At 30.9% G+C, this 22916-nt stretch overlaps 1 protein-coding gene and 1 pseudogene across 5 annotated transcripts in view; both read left to right on the top strand.

The window, feature by feature from the left end:
* Window positions 1-22424, top strand: part of LOC149054793 (uncharacterized) — a 33297-nt gene extending 10873 nt beyond the window's left edge. The window contains exons 1-7 of one of the 5 annotated variants that reach the window (XM_089229643.1): window positions 11936-12002; window positions 12147-12296; window positions 15420-15467; window positions 17050-17064; window positions 18348-18392; window positions 19652-19715; window positions 21858-22424. In XM_089229643.1, the coding sequence (XP_089085769.1) occupies window positions 12278-12296; window positions 15420-15467; window positions 17050-17064; window positions 18348-18392; window positions 19652-19715; window positions 21858-21972 (306 nt within the window). In that variant the 5' untranslated portion in view covers window positions 11936-12002; window positions 12147-12277 and the 3' untranslated portion in view covers window positions 21973-22424. Of the gene's footprint in view, window positions 1-11935; window positions 12003-12146; window positions 12297-15419; window positions 15468-17049; window positions 17065-18347; window positions 18393-19614; window positions 19716-21832 lie in introns of those variants that run through there. The other 4 variants (XM_089229639.1, XM_089229640.1, XM_089229642.1 and 1 more) reach the window with 4 other exon arrangements.
* Window positions 696-1318, top strand: LOC149054794 (uncharacterized; annotated as a pseudogene).
* Window positions 22425-22916: the final 492 nt, after the last annotated feature.

The raw sequence follows: 22916 nt of genomic DNA, 5'->3' as shown, positions 1-22916 counted from the left end.
AGTATAACAGTAATAATAAATAATAAATTATAATGTAAGCTATATAGATTTTATTATTTTATTATAATTATCAAGCTATATAAAACAACCAATATATTTATTTATGAACTAATTAATTTATACACTTTTTACATTTATGTCCTAGCTACTTATTACCTTCTTAATCATGATTTAACTAATTTTGACAATTTTTTTTAGTTCGGCACTGTTTTTTATTTGCTTGATTTATACAAAATAACAAAGTTTTGTTTGCGATTGCGACTAAGTAGTAGTAGTAAGTACTTAAAGTATATTTATATGTATGTATCTTAGATCGTGGAATAGAATCTATATTATCTATAATTCCAATATTCCATACCTATTACCCTACCAATATGGTCATATGGCATATACCATAAATTCAAATTATTAAATATTTAGTGTGATAAACTGATAATTAGTTCGAGTCGTTCAAGATTTAAATTGTGATAGTAGGGAGCGCTAGCGTCGTTTTCCACAGCTGTGAGTCTCATCTTCCAACCTGTATATCTTAAATCGTGGTTGACAGTAAAATGCTATTATTTACGGATGATATAAAATTATTTAATTGCGTTCAATCTGAGATTGATGCTATTTCGTTACAAGTATCGTTGAATAAGTTAGTCCATTGGTGTAATACAGCTGGGTTAGAGCTGGCAATTCATAAATGTAAAGTTATGTATTTTTCGAGACGTCACTCAATTATTCAATATGATTACTCTATTGATAACGTGATATTACAGCGAATAAACCAAGTTGAAGATTTAGGTTTTATTTTTACTCCAACGTTATCGTTTGCACCTCATATTGGCTGGATAGTAGGCAAAGCATTGCGATCATTAGGGTTTATAAGGCGACATGCAGGGTCGGTCATGTCTGCAAGATGTTTGTTAATATTATATACTACTCTAGTGAGATCAATTGTAGAGTATGGATCTGTGGTATGGTCTCCAAGACCAAATGTAATATTATTCGAATTAAACGTGTTCAGAATCGTTTCTTAAGCATGGTTTCTCGATCTATGGGCATTAATCATAAACCCCATGACTATAACCCTATCTTAATAGCACTCAATTTATCCACCCTAAGCGAAAGAAGAAATATGAGTGATATTAAACTTTTAAATGGTTTAGTCTCTGGTGTAATTGACTCGCCAGACTTGTTATCTAGAATAGGTTTTCGCATTCCAGGTACAACCCGTTCTCGTGACCCCTACTACCTTGCTTCAGTATCAAAAAATTATTTGGATGATAATCCTTTAAGGAGAGCTATGTCTTTAGTTAATAGTCAAACTAGTTAAACATTTTTTTCTAATTTAGGTTTTGTTCCGTTAAATTTAATTTTTAGGAGCCTACTATGTACTACTATATAATTATAATTTATTGATATTCAATGTGTTATGTTTGGAAATGTATATAAAAATGAATATGTTATAATTTATATTCATTAATAAGTAATATATTGTAAAAGTTGTATGGCGTTTAAAAAAAAAAAATAAATAAAAAAATAAGAATTTGTGAATTTAAAACAACGTTTCTAGTAAAAAGTGTAAAGAAAAAATCGAAAAAAAACTAGGTATACCTTAACATAATTTTTTATTTGATGTTGTTACTATGCTTAGTTTTAACCAATTTTGATGTATCTAATTGAAAAACACTATTCGTGGGAACTTAACCGTTTTGAAAAAATCGATTTAGGGTTTTGATGGGGACTCTAAAAAAAATTACCATACTTTACTTATTGATATATAAAGTTTTCACTGAATGTTTATACTAGCATTTTCTATGTTTGATAAAATTTTCAAAATATTTCAATGTGACTTTAGACATTGTTATTTGTAGTGTACAAAAACTTCAAAATTTAATGTAAGGTCCCTTATATTGTTAAAATGATAACCATCATTTAGTTAGTTAGTTAAAAAATATTAAAATACATAATCACATTTTTAGATTCTGAACGGAGTGATGAATGTATTGATTTTACAATGATGTTTTTCTAGATTCCGAACGAAGAAATGAATGCATTGATATTACAATGATGTGTGTCTTTTTTTGTGTGTCTGTGGACAGCATAACTATAGTCAAAATAATGCTTCAATTTCAAACATTGGGAGTGGTTTCTGATGTAAAAGTGAATATCCTTGATGCATTATAAAGGTCAAAAGTAAACATTTTCCAACAGTTTTCAAAAAAATTGCGAAAACAAAAAGAATGACAGAAAAACGGGAATTTTTATTGCAAAATCAGTTTTCGACCAAATCGAATTTTTTATATGGTTATAATTCAAAAACTAATTACTATAAATACTTGAAATTTTCACCAAATGTTTATGTTAGTGATAATATATACAATTTAATTTTCAAAAAATTTTGACTTTTTTTGAGTTATTTATAGACAAATGAAATTTTAGATTTTTATGAGAATTTTTTTGAAGTGTCGGTAAAAAAATTTTGGATGACCATAAATTTTAAAAGGTTCCTTATGAGTTTTTCTTATTGTAGCTAAAAAAAATTAAAAATTGTTAGTCACAATTTTTGTTTATAAGCGTTTATAGTTCAAATTTTTACGAAATCTGTCGTAAATGCGAAAATTTGCAAGTAATTTTTAAGTTGAAAATTCATAAAATCTTTTGTGACTATAACTAAAGATTAAAAATACAACACTAAGTTTTTCGTAAGTTTCCCTTCAAGTATCTATAGAGAAAACTCGAAGCATCATTATAGGAAAAATTTTATGTGCGTTTGAATTTTAAATTTTTACGAAATAGCGTAACAATAACGATTTATCCTGAAACAAATATTTGTTATTTTTCAAAAAGTATAAGTCGTAGATACTTGAAAAATTTACCAGTCATTTAGATTGGCATTATCTTTAAATGATTTAATTTTCAAAATACTTTGACTTTTTTGAGATATTTATAGACACCTGAAATTTTCAATTTTTCTGAAAAATTTTTTTTAAGTGTCGATAAAATTTTTTTGGCTCTATCAAAATACTTGAAAATTTAGTACAAAGTTTATCATAAGTTATTCTTATAGTGGTTAAAAAATTATAAGAATACATATGTACAATTTTTTTAATGAGCATCTGAAGTTCAAATATTGACAAAAATTCGTCAAAACCATGAATATTTGCAAATTATTTTGTAGTTCAAAATTCATAAAATTGTTTGTATTTATATCTAAGGTTAAAAAATTCAATACTAAGTTTTCCATAAGTTTTTCTTCAAATAGCTATAAAGGAAATTTGAAGCGTCATTATAGGAGAAACATTTTGAGCATTTGATTTTTAAATTTTTATGAAATTGCGTAACGATAACGATTTATTCTCAAACTAGAACAAATCTAAAGTTTGAAAATTCTAAACAAGATTCTTCATAACTTTTTCATCTTTTATTAAATAAAACATTGCTACCGGAAAACCAAATTAAATTTTTATGATCATTTGAATTACAACATTGGATGTTCACTCGATTTCTCTTTGTAGGATGTGGTTGATTAACAAGAAAAGAAAAGAATCAAACTGAATGGTCTAACGTATTTTTATATAATTAAGAAAAAACACTATTCGGTTATAACATTAAGTAATGCTGTCACTTATTGGTACAGTACGTGGCGCAAACTATATAGCTCACACGCACTATATGAATACTACTACTATACTAGTTGACAAATAGAGAAGGCTGAAGCCGACTATAAGTGTTTGCGCCCAAACAAAATATTTCCGATAATTATTATTTAATGGATAACGGTGCGATCAGCCGGCAGTGTTATACTCATTATCGCATGTTTGTATTATAATTATTATCGTTCGTAATTAACGGTTCTTGCGTGAGTCAAAACTGTTGATTGTGAATTTTATTATTGTTTCGTACTTCATTTATATAATTTCTCGTTTTATTCATTATGTGTTTCGTTTATCATCCGCACTTCTTTTGCTGACACTCGAGCTGCACGGTGTTCCAGCCAGTGTCAAAGCTGATAATTATTATTACATAAGTCATAACCCCGTTCGGCGGAAACGTAATTTCATATAATATTTTTCATTCAGTCTTGTTGTTTTTGTGTTAATTTCTCGTTGTCTATTCATGTTTGCTGTGCTGTGATTTGCTTCTGTAAGTATCGTTCTTATTCACAACATTGTGCACTTCTAATATTATTTTACCCATTCAGGGTGTACATAGGCGTACTTATAGAACCACGTGATTTGTTTGTTGTGGTGAATTGCATGTACAGTGAGTTGTCCGTCCGAGCTGGTGGCTCGTTAGTCGTACGTTCTCGGGATTGTCACATACTATAGTATTATATTGTATTTTTTATTGTTAAAGTTTGTGCATCCCGAGACGGTAGCGTTCTGGTTTGAAGCCGCTAACGAACACCAGCTTTACCAGGTAACAGGCTGACGAGCCTTAAATTATTATCATATTATTATAAATATATATTTGCGCCAATAGGCCACACATAATTATTATTATAAATATTATTATTATACATATTATTTCAAGCCAGCATGCTACACACATTTATACATATTTACTATTTTGTGCAATACACACATATTATATTAATTTACAACTGAACAATAAAAATGAATTAAAATAAATATCATAACAGGCCAAAGAAACAGTCTCATTATTATTGATTCTATATTACTTTTTATTAATAGTTTAAATAATTTTGAATAACGCATTCAAGCGTAGATTCGTACCGTATCCGCATTGGAGAGGACGTTGGTTGCGCGGACAATAAGTATAAGGTACGAGGAAAACCCAACGATATACCGATAGTATAGCCTACAGTCGTACACCTTATCTTAACTTATATATATATATATATTACTACAACTCGACTGTCCTGACCAAGAAGTGGTCTCCTCCTCTCTCACAAAATGAAAAATAATTATACTTTTTATATGAATATAAAAAAAATGGTAATTAATAACATACAAAATAGTTAAATAAAATAGTTAAATAAAATAATAAGTGGTAATAGTACAGGTATTACTTGTCTTATAATAATAATAATAATAATAATACAGAATCAAAAAAAAATAAATAACACATTTGTAATTAGATTTTGATCCAGGGTTTCATATTCCTAGCTTCATATACAGAGTTAAATGGAATTTGGGTTACCTGGAAACCTGGAATGTCTTGAATAACATACTTATCATTGGGGAGGACGGTTTTGATTTCATACGGCCCTTTAAATTTTGGAATATGTTTTTTGTAACCTCCAGGTGTTGTATCTATATTTTTAATAATTTGTGAGATTTCGGTCTTTTTAGGGACTTACTTTCCACCCATGTGCTCAGGGGAACACTGATCACATGACCTATAAACCGCACCGCGTGTTGGCTCAAGAGTCAGGTCGATGGAATTTATAGGTTTTGTACACGCAGTGGTTAATGAAAACCAAAGATTTATTATAAAGGGGAAAAAATATTTTAAGTAACAAAATTAGAATTTTAAAGGTAATTATAAGATTTATTTTACACGGGGCACCAAATTTGCATAGCAAAATATACAAAAAAAAAAATAATATCAAAAGGCACATGGCAATTACATTTTAAATATAATATAAAATTTTGCACGTGGCAAGGTGCATCAAACAGGGAAAATAAATTAATAATATAAATTTGGCACATGACAGTTACATTTAAAATATAATATAAAATTTCGCACGTGGAAAGGTGCATTAAAAGGGTAAATAAATTAATAATATAAAATTTTACACTTGGCCGAATTGTAGGAAAGTAATAGAGAAAAATACAAGAAATAATGCTACGGCTCCGACAAGCGGTTACCGCGCATGGAATGATAATCATACGTCGGTATGACACAGGAAAAAACCCACGATTCCGCATGACGGTTACCGGGGCACCTCTTAGGAAAAAGACGGAGCATTAGTAAAAAAAAATAAGTTATAGTGATACATAATCAAAATGAAAAAACAAGGAGAAGTTGGGGGGAAATAATACTTGACGACTGCTGGTGGCTTGAGATGTTGGTAACCGGTGGCTGCGATGAGCTGGCCTCGTCGGCCGTCGATACCTTATACTCGTGATCGACACGGCCCATCTGCACCGGTTACGTTGAAGACGGTTGTGGATGCTAGCCGCCGGGCCTTCCACGGCCCCAGATAGTAGACTTAGGCCATCATGGCGTCGGTGAACATTTAAAAAAAAACAGGAACGTCGGGAACACCAAATGATAACCGCGTGACTTTTTGACGTCGACGGACGGCTCGGCAGTCGGCGGACGTGCTTAAAAGTCAGTGGTCATGAAAAGAGTGTCGAGACGTCGGCAGACGGCTCGACTTGCCGGTGACCGTTGTCGAAATGTTGATAGAATGGGTCGTGTGCAGTGTCGCTTTTTGCGGGGATTTACAATATTATCGGGCTTCATTCAATGTATTAGAATTTGTTTTCTTAAATTGTAATGATACTTAATGTAGTTAAATTTTTATAATATTTCTGTATAGTGTAGCTCTCTATATTAACAATTACAAAAAAAAAACGAGTACTTTATAAATGTTTACATGTTAAAACTTTTAATCATAAAAAAAAATACATTTTGAAATAATTTAAGATGATTCTTCACTTTGCTCTTCATCACAACACCCAATACAAATATATTTTAAATGATCTGGACACACCCATTTGTAACAACGTTCACATGATTTTAGATAGCTTTAATTTCAACATCATCAGTTTCCCTAGCATCTCGAGCACGTTCATAATTTTCCTTCACAAAAGATATTTTTATATTTGTACTTTTGACGATAATATTTATTACAACTTCATCAAAAAAAAGAAAAAAACATTCTAAATGAGTTTTCATATTTTTTGCGGTCGATTTTGGACCAGGTATATGAACAATTATATTATGAGAACGTGTTCGATGGGTACTAGTAGGTGCTTGCTTATTCCATCTAGTTTTATCCTTCCCAAAAAAATATTTATTTTGTAATATTGGACCAACATCATCACTACTTTACTCACTTTCAATTTCATAGTCACTATTTTCCGTATCCCTGTTTTCATTATTAATTTCTACCTGATCCTCCAACTCATCTTCACTGTCAATGTCATTTCCATCAATAAGTTCATCTTCATCTTCTTCTAGCCATTGTTCAATATCGATTGTGTTGCTCATTTTTTTTATTATTATTTTATAATTAATACGTAAATAAAAACTTTGAATCGTTGGAATACACTAGGTCCATTGCAAATACCAAAAGGCATACACAAGTATGAAAACTGACCTAAAGGAGTAGTAAACGAAGTATATTTCTGACTATGATCTGCTACTCGAACATGGTGAAATCCATCCTTCAAATCAATAAAAGTATAATATTTTTTCCCTCTTAATGAATCTAAATGATTATCGATTAAAGGTAGTGGGTAGCGATCCTTAACCATACGTTTATTAAGTTCTCGGTAATCTACACACAACCGAAGTTCACCATTTTTCTTTTTAACCAAAACAATAGGACTGCTATATTCTGAATTACTAGGTTCAATAATTTTTCTACTTAACAAATCATCCAATATTATTAGCAATTTATCTTTCTCAAAGAAAGACAAGCTTCTCGGGTTAAAATGAAATAATTTGTTATCTTTGAGTTCAATCCTAAGTTCAGGTGGATCACATATAATAAGTCCAGACGGAAGAGGACTATTATTTAAATAGTAATTAGTTACGATATTTTTAATTTCAGTCTTAACATGGGTAGATAAAGTTTCCTCAATATTTAGGTTTACCTCATTACTCTTACAATCTTGACTAATTTCTATACTAAGAATCTCATCAAAAGGTACGATATCTGAACGCTTAAAATCAATTTCAAAAGAACCACTATTTATAGTTAAAACTACTCTAGGGTGTGATAAGAAGTTTCTACCTAGTATTAAATCACATTTAATGGTGCTATCTGGTACAATATTGATATTTATACTAATAGGGTGTTCATCATCTGGTGGTAAAACATCTACGAACATTTGATCCAAAACAACTAGTTCGGAACCATTTATACCTACCAAGCCAGATGATGCTATTGGAGGAACTTGTGGTGGTGACCATGAAGGAACTATATTTCGTCTTATCAAACTCACAGGACTACCAATATCAACAATTGCTAATACATCAACTACCTTATCACTAGGAAACTTGATGGCTAACTTAATAGAATAGGCAGAATTTACATTTTTTAAAGGTGACTGGAGTACTAAAGCTTCTTTGTTGTTTGTAACTGCTGAAGAGCATCCTCGAAGCTGATGTGATGTGGAGCCACACTTAAAACAAGAACCTGGTTCACGATTAGGTTTGGGACATGACACAGCATAATTACCATATGATGAACAATTGAAGCATCTTACAGTTGATGTGGCTAGATTGATTGAAGGTGACGGCTTACTGGTTGAAGTTGTTGAAACAGGAGTTTTGGTCAATTGAGACCTTTGAGATGACTGGCGTACAGGAGGATTCGATGGAGGCTGATTATCAGTCTTAAAATGAACATATCAAGCACTGTTCATCGTAGTGAAAGATAGAATGTCGGCCAGCAAGGAATCTTCATCTGAATAGTCACGAGCAAGCAAATAATAACACAAATCTCGGCAATGAAGGCCTTTGTAGCGTCCCAGCATACAGGAGGACAAACGACTGGTGTTGAGGTAGATGGATTGGGTGTAATAAGTATAACAACTTAATTTGTGATTAATTTATTAGATATTTATTTGATTATTATGTAAATAAAACACTTTTACTGCACAAAATGATTTGGTTGCAAAATATTCTAAGTCCGAATAATTAAATTGGACTGGTGTCTGGCGTGAAGGTGCTTGTTCTGACTCTGGTGGCTCACGTCTGAATTTGGTCTAATCAGGGCTCTCCTATATAGTCCAGATAGTCCTACTCTCTGCATTTCCTCTCCTATCGATAAGATACGTATGTGTCCATGGCCGAGTCGTGCAAAAGCGTACGCGTGTATTATTTTAATATCGCAGCTTCCCACGCCCATGCGACCGGTCGGCCACATCCTGGTTATTCGCGATACGTAATCTCCATAACCCGACGACATTCATCATATCTCTAGTTACGCCTGTCAATACTACGATTTCATATTTAATATTTCGTATATCTAATTACTATAGTAATATTTTGGAAAGGCTAGAAGTTTGGCCTTCGATATAACTATTGAGGTCCTACACAATAGAATTGGTTGGCGAAATCATACGCCCCAGGGTCACTTGTACATATCTACGTGTATATGCGTGTTTAGATGTCTCAGCGGGACGTCAGTACATAGCACCTTCAATGATTTGCTGCTTCGTTTCAGCAAACGATAGTTTTACCTCACGACACAGACGTGATTTGTCGTGGAAGTATTCGGCTGAAGATTCATTTTCGTTTTGAATACGTGAAAATAATAATTTCATACAATCTACTAATGATGTGGAAGAATTTGCAAACGTGGACACAAACTGTTTTTCAAAATCAGACCACGTACTAAAGTGTCGTCCACACAGCCAGTTACTTGCGGCAGCAACCAATTTTGTTCGGACGATTTCTAACTTGAATGCTTCAGGCCAATGATGAAGTCGAGCCACCGACTGTACTGACTGAAGCCAATCTCTGGCTTGAGCCCTAGACTCAGTGCCCGAAAAATTCTTAATAGTGTTGTGGAAGTCCGGCATTACATAGAATCATATATATTTCAACAATGTTTAAGTTATTTATAGACCTTTGAAATTTTCCATTTTAAAAATTTTTTTTTAGTTTTTAATGTCGATAAAATGTAATTCATTGGGTTAAAAAACTTGAAAATTTAATAAGTACAATGTTCCTAATATAAGTTGATATAATAGCAGTTGAAAAATATTAAAAATACCGGTGTTGTACGATTGAGAACGTTTTACCTTTTTAGCAACACGATTGAGAACGATTGTCGGCAGATCAAAGAAACAATATTTTGTACCTTAAAATCAAACGATTGAGAACGATTTTTCTAGCGACGTTGTCATTTATCTTAACTTTTAGTAATAATTTTTAGAGCTGGGATTTTGATCCAAGGGCATATTTTTTTTGGTGTTTTGAAATGTTGCTGATTAGAACTGATTTTTTTTTTAATTTCTTGACCAAATTCACCTTAAATTTGTTTATAAAATGAACAAAAATTTTTGAGATTAACAAAAGACCGCCGTTTTCTTTTGATTTTTGATTTTTTTTAAATTTTTAATCTTAAACTGACAAATAAAAATATAAATATGCATTAAATGAATATAAATTTTTTAAATTTTGATCTTCAAAAACATCCCTTAAGCTGACAAATAAGTGATAAATGTATTGATTTTACAATGATGTGTGTGTGTATTTTTTTTATTTATCAAATTTAATTCCACGTAAGTTTATTCTGTAACCAAAAACTCAAAGAAATATAGTAATTTATATCTAATTAATATATTGTATATTTTATATTTTTAATTAATGTGGCAACGTTGCATAAAAGTTATCAGGTAAAAACGTTCACAATTGTCTTATTAAAAAAGGTACAGCCGATAAGGACCGTTCTCAATCGTGTTCTACCCAAAAATACATCGGCACGTTTATTTTTTATTTAACCGGACCGGTGGACCACGTGACAGTGTCACCGCATTGTTGACAAAAATATAGCTAACATAAATTTAATGTCTGTAATTCCAGTATTTTTGTTTTTAGATAATAGTATAATGCAGGGGGACATTTTGCTAAAAGCTAAAAAACTTCTTTGTGTCAAAAATTTGGAAATTTACCATTAAATGACGTGAATTCCCTAGATTAAAACGTATGATTTTTAGCTTTAGGTCAGTATAATATAGATTAAAATTATTAGGTAAAATTAGTAAGGGATATAATAGGTAAATAAGACGTGGGTACCTGAATACGTTTTTAAGTTTGAAATTTGATACACCTGTAGATGCAGTTAACAGAGTTAAATCATTTGTGGTGAGTGGTGACGGGGCGGCTATGAAGGGGTTACAACGTGTTGTCTCGTTTTTTTTTTTACTATGAAAATATAATATCTTTGCCGACCTTTAGTCACATAGATATCTCGCTGTGTATGTGGTGTAGTATATATTTTTAATTAAGATAAGACGGTCGCAACCCGATGTCTATAACCGTTCGATGGACTAGTGACTAGTCTATAACAAAACAATATGCACTTTCGCATTACTGATTATGTGAGCGTCTCGCTCGCAAGATACTTCAGACTAACTTTGTTCACAGTTATTTATTTATTTAATTGATTTATTATGTATAATTATTAATTGAATTGCAATAATATATTTCATTTGAAGAAATCGTAAGAAAATTTACAGATGCGAAATCTCAAAAAAAGTTTTTAAAGATTGACCAGAGATTTGTTATAAAATCATAGAAGACGTTATGTTATTATTCTATATTTTATAATCGTTGACTAACAAATATAAAGTAATATTTTGTGAATTGTTACAATACCTGCTACAAAATACAAATATACCAATAACAATATATTATAGCCTGCTAATATTGTGATTTATGGCGGTATTCCGGTACTGACAGATAAAAACTGACAACTGAGACTTATCATGTAGTAACTGATAGACTTGGTAGTTATTTCATTATATTCAAAGTAATGATGATATTGTAACGTCAACACAGCAACTAAGGCAAAATTTAGTTTTGCACAAAGTAACTTTTTTTATTTCAATTCTGTTCTTTCAATGTTGATTCAAAATGAATACGTTATTTTTCGATTTAACGACATTTTTACGATTATTTTTTCAATAATGCATAATAAATTGTCAACACTATACTATATACATATATAGTTAAAATATTTATAATATATAATATATCGGTACATTTATATTTAATACCACTATATATATTTTTTGGAAACAGTGGTAGCGTCAGAGTGAAATTGGCACCACCAAGATAAAAAATATTTTTAAATGGATTGAGTGAGTATGCAAATTTTAAAAATTGTTTAGCAAATGATTTGCAAAATATTTGCAGAGGATATTATATTTTTTTTTCTGTTTTTCCCGGTGCATTTGAAAAATACTGGAAATTTCAAAATTTGACCTCTCTAATGCACCAACCAGATTTAATTTCAACCGGAAAAGCTACTGAAGTTGAAAATCAAAACACTATTTCGACAACTTATCGTGCACACAGACACAAAAAAGAATACATTGTAAAATCAATACATGCATCGTTCCGTTCAGAATCTAAAATGTTTTTGGATGCATTGAGTGAGTAGCAAATGTTAGCAAATGATTTGGAAAATATTTGACGAGGTTAGAAGTGTGTAGCACAAAATGGTAGTGCCAACTTCACGCACGTTGGGACTTCAAATGTTAAACTAATTGCCTATGGTTTACTCCTTGGAAACGGAGCACTTCCAGACTCCAGTCCTCTTAAGTCTGCGTAATATTACGACAGTTATTGCTACTATTTATAATTAATTAAAAACGAAAATAATATCTTTAATATCTAGTGACGTAAAATAGTAACTTATTATTTCTCAATGAAAACAGAAAAGGCAATTTGACATTCTTTACAGTTTACTTAATTACTTCTTAACCGGATAATTTTTTATTTATCAATATTTTCTGACAATGTTGAGTTAAAAAATAATAATCATTTTCACGACATTCTAACCAAATAATTTTTACGAGTATAAGCAAATTAAAAATGTGAATAGTTTTTTTCATCATTTACAATAAAAAAAAATTTCTAGATCGAAAAGTTTGAAAATTGAACTCAAAGTTCCTAATAGGTTGTTTTTAGTAGAAATTTAAAAAAATATATAGCGCATATCCGAAATTATTTTTGGTACCATAAAATTACTTTACCGAGACGCCCATTTTTTAAATAATTTTTTTTCTTAACCGTGTTTATGTATGCTGTTTTAAGTGTTTGTACAAATTTGTGCATATTTTGATTTAAAAGTTATAGCCTTTTAAATGTATTTACCTAATTTTTTTTAACCGTTTGAAGTTAGAAGTTTGACATTTTTTTAAAATTTGTGCTAATAAATTGTGGGTGCTATGAAAGCACGATACATTGTTATGTTTTCTCCTTCATATAAACAACTTGTGAGGATTTGATAATTTTGGGGATCATTTAATTTAATTTGTCCTCTTGCAAGAGGGTTATGTGAAAAGAAGAAACATGTGTTTTTTTTTTTTTTTTTTTGAACAATAATTGTGGGTTTGGGGAGTTAGTATATGGGGGAACATAGGAAATTGATTTGAATTATTTAATTATTAGAGGGGACTTATAGATTTGGAGATGAAGTTGGATAAAGAATTGCCATATGCTTTCCATATTAATTTATTGAGTTTTATATATTAAGATTTTGCCATTTGCCTTATTGAAATTTATATTTTACATTTTAACGGGGAAAAATAGAGAAAAAAAAATCATTAGTGATAAAAAAGGGAATTTTTTGGACATGAGTCCTGTCACGGTCAACATATGTGAGGATTTGATAATTTTGGGGATCATCAAAAACCACCCACGACCGAAGGGGAATACTTCGATCGTGACCTGTGAGCCGCACCGCGTGAGACCCGAGGGTCAAGTCGATGGAGCTCACAGGCTTTGGACACGCATGGGGTAATGAAACCCTCAAGATTTATGTTGGGACAAATAAGATCACTAAAATAAAAAAAAAACGAATTGAGATTGGAGTAATAATTAAGTTATGTATTTTAAATGTTCATATAAATGATGAGTTATTAGTTACATGGTCATTTTATATGTAATATAAACAAAAGTATATAGTGGCACATGGCAAATGTACAGAAATTATATAGTGGCACATGGCAAATACAATAAGTATAATATATAACAAAAATTGCACACCCAAATCATTTGAAAACGTTCGGCCCACGGGGCTCGACACACCACATTACTCGTGGTGGTCTACACAGGGTTACCGGGCGTATACCAAATAATTTGGTGGGGAGGAAGGTCGAACATTTATTAATGTAAGTGTGGTCCGGGGCCCCCTACGAGCACCTACAGGGACAGGGGAATTATATACATTACGACGTGTAGCAGTAGTTGGTCTTGCTGTATTCCACAGATATGGGTGGGCTGGCTTGACGCCACCAACGCACACGTGGTCGGCATGGCCCACCTGGTCGTTGGAGAATAATACTGGTACGTGGTTGAGCTGCGGTGATCATGTCTCGGGTATTGAGGCCCCCACAGCCTGTTGGTGGAGTATTAGCCCATCATTGTGTGATGGTGCATTAATGTTAACATAGAATCGACGATGGAGTCACGTTCACGTGGTTTACTTTTATAAGTACGCAAGACGCAGTTTCCGTGAAACGGGACGTGAGCAAAAACTACGTTGTGTTGCTTCAGAGGTCGGTGGAAAGTAAAAAAAAAATACGCAGTAGTAAAATTGATGCGGCGTTCCATGGGCCGCAACGGTCGATGTTGTCGTTAAATCCGGCGAAGTGGGGCGGAGCAGTGTAGGTTGTTGGGGGGGAATGTACAATAATTTGAGGGAATTTCAGACCAGACTGCCCTGCCGGCGCACACTGGCAGACACGAAAGACGCGCCCGCGGTGCCGTCCGACAGCCAGCGACGGCCGTTGACGACGGGACACTGCTGGTGGTGGGGATCGGGGGACAGGTGTTTGTATAATATTGGTCGATTCACTGTACCAGCTGCGCGCGGGTAAATTGATATGATAAGAAAAGTAAAAATATAAATGGTTTATGACACGGGGACTATATTAATATGGTGTCTAAATTCTGTGACCTTACAAACTAAAAAAATATTGAGTCGGTCCATCCAAGATTGTTGTCTGATACGGCTGCAAAACAGATAATTAGGGGATGACACGAATAGTGGCCACTGACCGACACGAACCTAGTGGCCGATTCACTTAAGTGATGCCCAATACCAAAAGCTAAATGGTGCGGGTCACGGGCGCTCACGGAACTCAGGGGCCACTTTGTGTAACGGTCTGTTTTTTTTTAGTTTTTAGTTTTGTATTAAATCTCAAATTTCTTGTATTGAAATACGATTTTTTTTTATGTTTATGTTGACAAGTGACAACTTTATAATTTTCTATATTGAGTGATTTTGAAATATTATATTACTATATTGTGAGCTTTACATATACACGATAACAATGATTATGTTGATAACTAATAATTATTAAGTATTATTACAGTATTACAGATTATATTAATATTTATTTGAATTTTGTATATTGTTCATATTATTGTGATCGTTAGTTGATCACGACATCAATAAAATTATTAAAAAATATATTTCTCGTGAATTGTAGATTATGTTTATTTATTATTTATGTTGTCAACTAAATACTATTTCTAACTTTTTTTAGGCACCACTCTTTCTGGTGTTTCTGAGGAGTTTAAGATTTCGTTAACAGGTACATAACTTCTGTGTTTTTCTTATGGTGCACTATTTTTAACGAGTCTTTTAAATTTATGCATACAGTGCATATAGTAAGTAGAAGTGATCATTAGATCCAAGATCTTAATGACCCAAAAAAACCTAAAAAAAATATATTAAAATAAGCTTACAAAATGCCCAAAAGGTAAAATAAATGATCTTAAAATATTATAAATATGTATTCCAATATTAATATTTTAATATTTCAGTACAAATTTTTTAAATTGTAATATTATGAAAAATTGCAAAAAAAATTAAACTTAGGATCTCATTGAAATGAATACTACGGTTTGAAGTTCGAACACATCATACAATGGCCAGCTTGAAATGTTCTGAAATAAACAATATATCGGGTGCAAAAGTTTTAAAAATACTTACAATTTCTTCAAATTTAAGATAAATTCGTCTACTAAAAGGAAGTATTTTCTCATTATTCTTGTTATCATCTTACTAAACCATACAAAGGTTATCACTGTCTTTTAATATAACTAGAGGTATCGATTTACAATGATTTTTAACAAAAAAATTATGTTGTATGTGGCATGTGCCAATTAATGATAATAGATAAATATTACTTCTTTTAGCTAAATGTTTAAATTGCGTAATTTTAGGCCAACGAAGCAAATGAGCTGAGGCAGCACTTTGTAAAATAATATTTAAGGACGTAAGCACCAGAGTAGAGGGACAGTGCGGGTTTCGAGTGAAAGACGATATATGTTTGTAAGCGATTCATAGAGACCCGTATTTTTGTGTGTTTGTTTTGTGTATAATAAAGTGATTCAAAATAGTATTAATTGTTCATTGATTATTTTGTGTACCATCGAGAGATAGGTATACTGCAATTAGATCTAGATAGTACAATATAGGGTGTGATGAATATAATGTGGGTGATATAATATAGTAGTGTGTGGGTAAAGTTAATAATCAGTAGGGTATACATATACTATACAGACATACAGTGTTATAATATTTAAAGTATGTTATTGATGTAAGTATGTAACAAAAACAAAATGCTTCGTGTTCCTATTATATTATAAACCGCTTACGGCACGTTATATTATAAACCGCTTACGGCACGTCGCCCCGAGGTACCATCACCGTCAGGCCGGCGCGGTCGACCTGATACTGCCATAGAGTGCGTGGATAGGCATTGAGAATTCTCAAACAGCCGCGTGTACAGCCAGAAACACCGGATGTAACCCTGTCTTCTATTTCATCGACAACACCGGCAAGGTGGCAACTAACATATTAAAAGGAAAAGCAAAAGAAAAATTGAAGGAAAAATGGAAATGTTGAAAAAATTGATTATATCTTTCCGCTGTCAAAAACTCATAATCTCACACATTTTCACCTAATATTTATATTAGCATTTTCTATATGTATATGGTAACATTTTCAAAATGTTTTGCTCTTTCTCTATTGAATTACTAATTGTGATTATTCTCTATTTAAGATATATAATCTTACATCAACCATATAGATAGTTTCGTTTAAAATAATATCAGATCATCAATAACAAAATCGATACCAATTAATTATTTTTTTTTTTTCTATTTTAGATGAAGAACTTCTTGGTAATAAATAATTTAACTTTAATTAATTTAATTGTATTTAAAGTATATTCATAATCATTGAATGGAATTTCCCATCATAAAAATTGTTTAAAATGCTTTTTTAAATGGTTGACCAAACCTATGGTTAATTAATTAAACTTATTAAATTTATCGAACACAATATTTATAAATTATAATCATTGTTATAGAAATTGATAGGGCCGAAGCGTTTACCTAATGTAATAAATCCGTACTTCGGTATAAATTATTGTTGATTTTAATATTTTATTGAATATCATAAATAGTTGCAATTTAACGCGTCGAAACTGGAGTTGTTTTGGTTAGCTACATGACACTACTAAAATTATATATAAAATAAAATGCGATTAAGTCGTCCGAGTGACGTCTTATCGCTCGCTTATAGTTGCACCGGTCTACCTGCAGCAGTGATAATAATAATTTAATTTTCCCCTCTCCAACAGGAATAAATACTAAACATATAATCTATGGACTGTGTTGATTTCTTATAGCTATCTAATAACCTGGCATCCCTTACCATCGACCATCACTCGTTGGGGCAAAATTTGCAAAAGCTACCTATACCAACCATTGATACCTTCTAAACCAGTCTAATTAGAACCTTTGATTTTGATTTCCTATAGTTAGTTGTTTTATTATTGAAAAATTATAACTTACACAGGAATCCGTGTATTTTTACAAAAATTAAAATTTTCTTCATCAGTTTATTTATTTATCAACACGTGATTCAACATCATATGCATTCATATCAAGCTCAGATTCGTATTTTCAAATATAAATAACAAATAAATAAATATTATTATATTTAAAATGACCTTTTATAATTAACTGAATGTATGAAATGTAACTAGGAAATATTTAAAAAAAATAAACTGAATATAAAACATAATTTCATATTCAATTAAATATTATACAAGTTAAATATATTGTAACAAGAATATAAAAAACATATAATACTATAATTAAGCTAAAATTTAATGATCAAAATATTTAGGAACGGAAGGGGATGTGTGCGGAAAAGCCTCCCAAAGCTCTTTGTTAAAAAAATGTTCACTTGGAACTCAAATTTCAATTTTAAATGTTCATCTGAATATAATTTTATAATTGAATAACAAAAATAATTTATTGAAACCATTCAATATATTTTATTTAACCATTTTAACCTGAAGCGTTGCTGGACTTATATCATATATGATGTATAATATAAATAATAGATATACAAAAAAAAAAAATGGAAACTGCCATAATATAGTTTATTCTTACAGGATTAATAAAATTATTTTCAAAATTTTTGGATGATACGCGTCACAGTATGTATAATCCATATGTATTAAAAATTAAAATTGATTATACAACTACTTTATTTAATAGTAACTGTGTATTGTGTAATATCTTCATAATCAATGTAAAACAGAGCATGGTTAGTTGTAAACAAGAATATGGTGGTTTAATGCTGTTACAATTAATATTTATATAGAATACATATTAATCAATACAAAAATAATTTGGGTGGGTAAGTATTGTGTTGTCACCGGAACAAGTTAACGATTTAACAAGGCACCGATCCTCTAATAAATGCTTAATCCGGATCGGCCGTAATATTTCATATTTGAACATCAGTTGATTACAATTAGAGATGGGAATTTTACCGTAAAATTTTTTTCGGTAAATTTTACGTAAATATTAAATATTATATTTAAATATATACAACTGTATAAAAATATAAAATATATGAATTGTACCTATGAATGTATGATGAATAAATTATGCAAATGTGAAATAATTTGAACAAAGGAAAAATAACAAAAAATAAACTTATTATAAATTTATTCATACTTTGCTTTATTTTTTAACAGATACTGAGATACCTAAATAAAATAAAAGTTAGATTTATTAACCTATTTAAAGTGAAATGTTATAATTGTAGAAATGTTACTAGTGTTAATGTTCACATGAAAACATTTGAAATAAGTGGTCACTCGATTTTTAGAACGGTAAAAAATATTTACTGGGTAAAAAAAATATCGGTAAAATTTACGTAAATTTACCTTACCGGTAAAATTTACCGGGTAAATTTACCAAGCTCCCATCTCTAATTACAATACATAATTTGTACGTAAAAAAATCAAATCATTGTTTGAAAAAAACCTCTAGTTTATCCAGCTCGATTAAATGACGAAACAAAACCGGATAATACCAAGACACTTACCTTAATTAATTGGCAGCATAGGCGCACATTCAGTCTTAAACATGACAGTACTAAAATCTTTTCCCCCAAAGTAACTTTTGGGGGACTTTGCTCTCTGTAAATGCTTAATTGCGGTAGAGTAGTAATATAGCAACATATAATAACTTAGTTTATTGGGACATAGGTTGGTGGAGGGAAGCCCCCCAATGTTAACATATCAAGCGCATTTAAGCGTATATTCACTAAAAATTAATGTACGACTACATCACTGCGTTATTAGGTCAATCTAATTACTAATGCACACAATCAACAAATCTAATGACTTTTTCCAATTTATTATGCAGTTAAAAAACACACAAATCCGTTATCTTCCTTTTGTAGTTCTGATGATCTACAAAGCAATGTCATTTGGAATAAACTTAAATCTCAGAAATAAATACAAAAGGTAATGTTTTGTATAATTATTTTATGATAAATATAAATTCAATTGTCTAGTACATTCAGCGGCGTAGATACGATTTTTTTCTGGGGGGGGGGGGGGGGGGGCGGTTAAAATATATTATATATATAATATATATATTATTATCAAATTTAATGTAATTTTACTTATGTTTCAATCTCAAATGAAATATTATGTCGGTTGACATATCGTAATATACTATAAATAATATCGTATATATTATCCTCAAAAAATCTACTTCGGAGAAGTAAAAAAGGCTTTCTGTGCGTAAGTTGAAGAGATTGGGAGAAAAGATAGAACTTTGGTGTTAATAAAGATGTGAAATCAATCTCAAAGTTCTGTGCCAAAAAGGGCCACGGTTGAAAAAATAGAATTTGGAGCTTATTAAAGAAGTGAAATCAATACCCAAATTATGTGCCTCAACTTGAAAAAATATCTTATTCAAAAAAATGGCAAGATGTTCAACTGTACAAACATTGAAAAAAAATATTAGCACAGAACGGCGTGAATTACAGATAATCAACAAAAGTTCTAGTCAGACAGTTAAACTCGTAAACAACTAAACAAGTCAACAACTCCGATTTATGGGTAATTCATTATTATTGTAAGCCGTTCTGTGCTAATATTTTTTTTCAATGTTTGTACAGTTGAACATTTTGACATTTTTTTGAATAAGATATTTTTTCAAGTTGAGGCACATAATTTGGGTATTGATTTCACTTCTTTAATAAGCTCCAAATTCTATTTTTTCAACCGTGGCCCTTTTTGGCACAGAACTATGAGATTGATTTCACATCTTTATTAACACCAAAGTTCTATCTTTTCTCCCAATCTCTTCAACTTACGCACAGAAAGCCTTTTTTACTTCTCCGAAGTAGATTTTTTGAGGATTTCAATTATTTTTTCGAAGTCGTTTTACTTTGATATCTCGGGACAATTTATAATATATAATACGAGTGAGAGGTCCGAGCGCCGAGCGCCGAGACGAAACTTAATGTATAATAGTCACGCTATCGGTCGGTGTGCTGTTTCTTATCGGTCGGTGTTACTTATGCACAGAAAGGAGTCTCTAGCGAGACTCTTCGATATTATATTATAGGTACCAATTGATTACAAACGAGATTTGGTAAATCTTAGGATAAACAATCAGTGTTAGTTAAAGTCCAAAAATGTTTAGCAAATTTATTAATTATTATTATTATTTAAGTTTATTAGGTAGGTACTACATCAATGCCTATAATATATTAAATACACACATTTATATTATTGTTATATATTATGACAACTAAACTGCGATCGGCTTTTTTCTTGATTATCATAATTATTATTATTTAAGTATTGACTTTGGGAAATGTTAAAGTAGAAATTTTCCTAGTGCATTTAATATGTCAAGTTTTGCATTAGTATTTAATAATAATTATAATAACAATAATAATAAACAGCATTACAGCAATAATATTGTGTAATAATTATATAAATTTGTTGTCATAATATATAACCATAATATAAATGTGTGTATTTAATATATTATAGGCATTGATGTAGTACCTAATAAACTTAAATAATAATAATGATTAATAAATTTGGTAAAAATTTTAGGACTTTTACTAACACTGATTGTTTATCCTAAGATTTACCAAATCTCGTTAATAAAAGTCCGAACTATAAAAATCATTCGGAGTTTGACCAAACGATGTTGTGTATCCTAGGTTTTACCAACAGTAGTCGGCGAAACCTAGGATTTACCGGTAAATCCTAGGTTTAACCGGTATTCGTACTTTTACCGTAACATATATATTATGGACCGGCGTCGGCGCGGCGTTCTGAACGTCGGAGGCCGTTATCGCTGTTTTCGTCGATTTTACAATTGGTTTTCTTAAATAGAAGTGTAAACACTCGGATAATTTCTACAACTATATTATTATAAATAGTAATAATAATATACATGTTAATTTGTACTAGAATTATTTAGTATAACTATTATTTAAAATTATAACCAATATAAAAAAACATTTTGTTTTGATGATGGGGGGGGGGGGGTGGAAACCCCGTAACTACGCCACTGAGTACATTAATTTGATTTTAATAATATTATTATTCAGGTTCTTGTTAACTTCCCCTATATAGGTGTAATTGGAACGTTTCAGCAAACAAGAATTCACTATTTTTCATGTCAAGTTTTATTTTTAATTTTAACGATTTTTTTTACACAATGAATAATGATAAAAAAATGCACTTATGATAAGGTAGGAAAAACTATTTTAATTTTCTCCATTTGTTAACCTATTGTAATGTTTATCATTAATGTTCAAGTCTTATGTTATGTAACTTGTAATGATATGCTCACATATCATAATTGTATATTGCTTAGTTATCCAATAAAATAAATAACGGTCAAGATGTCACCCGCAAATAACTATTAAACCCCAATAAATTTATTTAATCACTGATGGAAGGAACGATCTGCATTGGCAGACCTTGGCTTGACCAAGTCGGCTCCTCTCATCAGTGCATGAGCACCACTCTCAAGTGCATGAGCACCAGTGCACCACTCTTAAATGCATGAGCACCAGTCATAAGTGCATGAGCACCATCCAAAACTAAAACAACATCAAGAGTGCAGGAGCACCTAAAAACTTTTCAACACCAGACATTGCGAGCGACAGCTGGACCGTTTCTTTTTTAAAATCGAAATTTAACAGTGTTGTTTTTCTTTAATCTGAGTGTTTAATAAAAAACCTTTATTTATCTTATTGCGTCAACTGCATATCAAACACAGCTGCGAATAAGGTAAGGTGCATGTGCATCAATACTCATATACTTATATAATTGTATATATTAAAATATTGTATTTATTAAATTTTTTATAATTTAATAATTAACATTTTATTATTGCGGTGTACTTGATCGTTCTCGAATCACGACCTAACCTAACCTCCGACGGTCAGGAGGAAGGTAATAGCGCAATTTTAATATTTATATCTGGTAGCTTATTCTCCAGCTCTTATAAGAGTAGAGAACAATACAGATCCTTTAGTGTAACTCAATAAATCAACCAAACACCATTTTATTTTTTTATTTCTAATATCCACTTATCTTCTACTATTTTAATATAACTATTGGCAGGAGCCTTAGTTATATTTAATAGTTGTATTAACTATTTTAGTTATATAATATATATTTTTA

Source organism: Diuraphis noxia, unplaced genomic scaffold, assembly GCF_037042655.1.
Source record: "Diuraphis noxia isolate RWA-SAM2 unplaced genomic scaffold, SU_Dnox_SAM2 contig0005, whole genome shotgun sequence".
Lineage (NCBI taxonomy): Eukaryota > Metazoa > Arthropoda > Insecta > Hemiptera > Aphididae > Diuraphis > Diuraphis noxia.
This window is presented reverse-complemented; position numbering and strand designations above follow the sequence as displayed.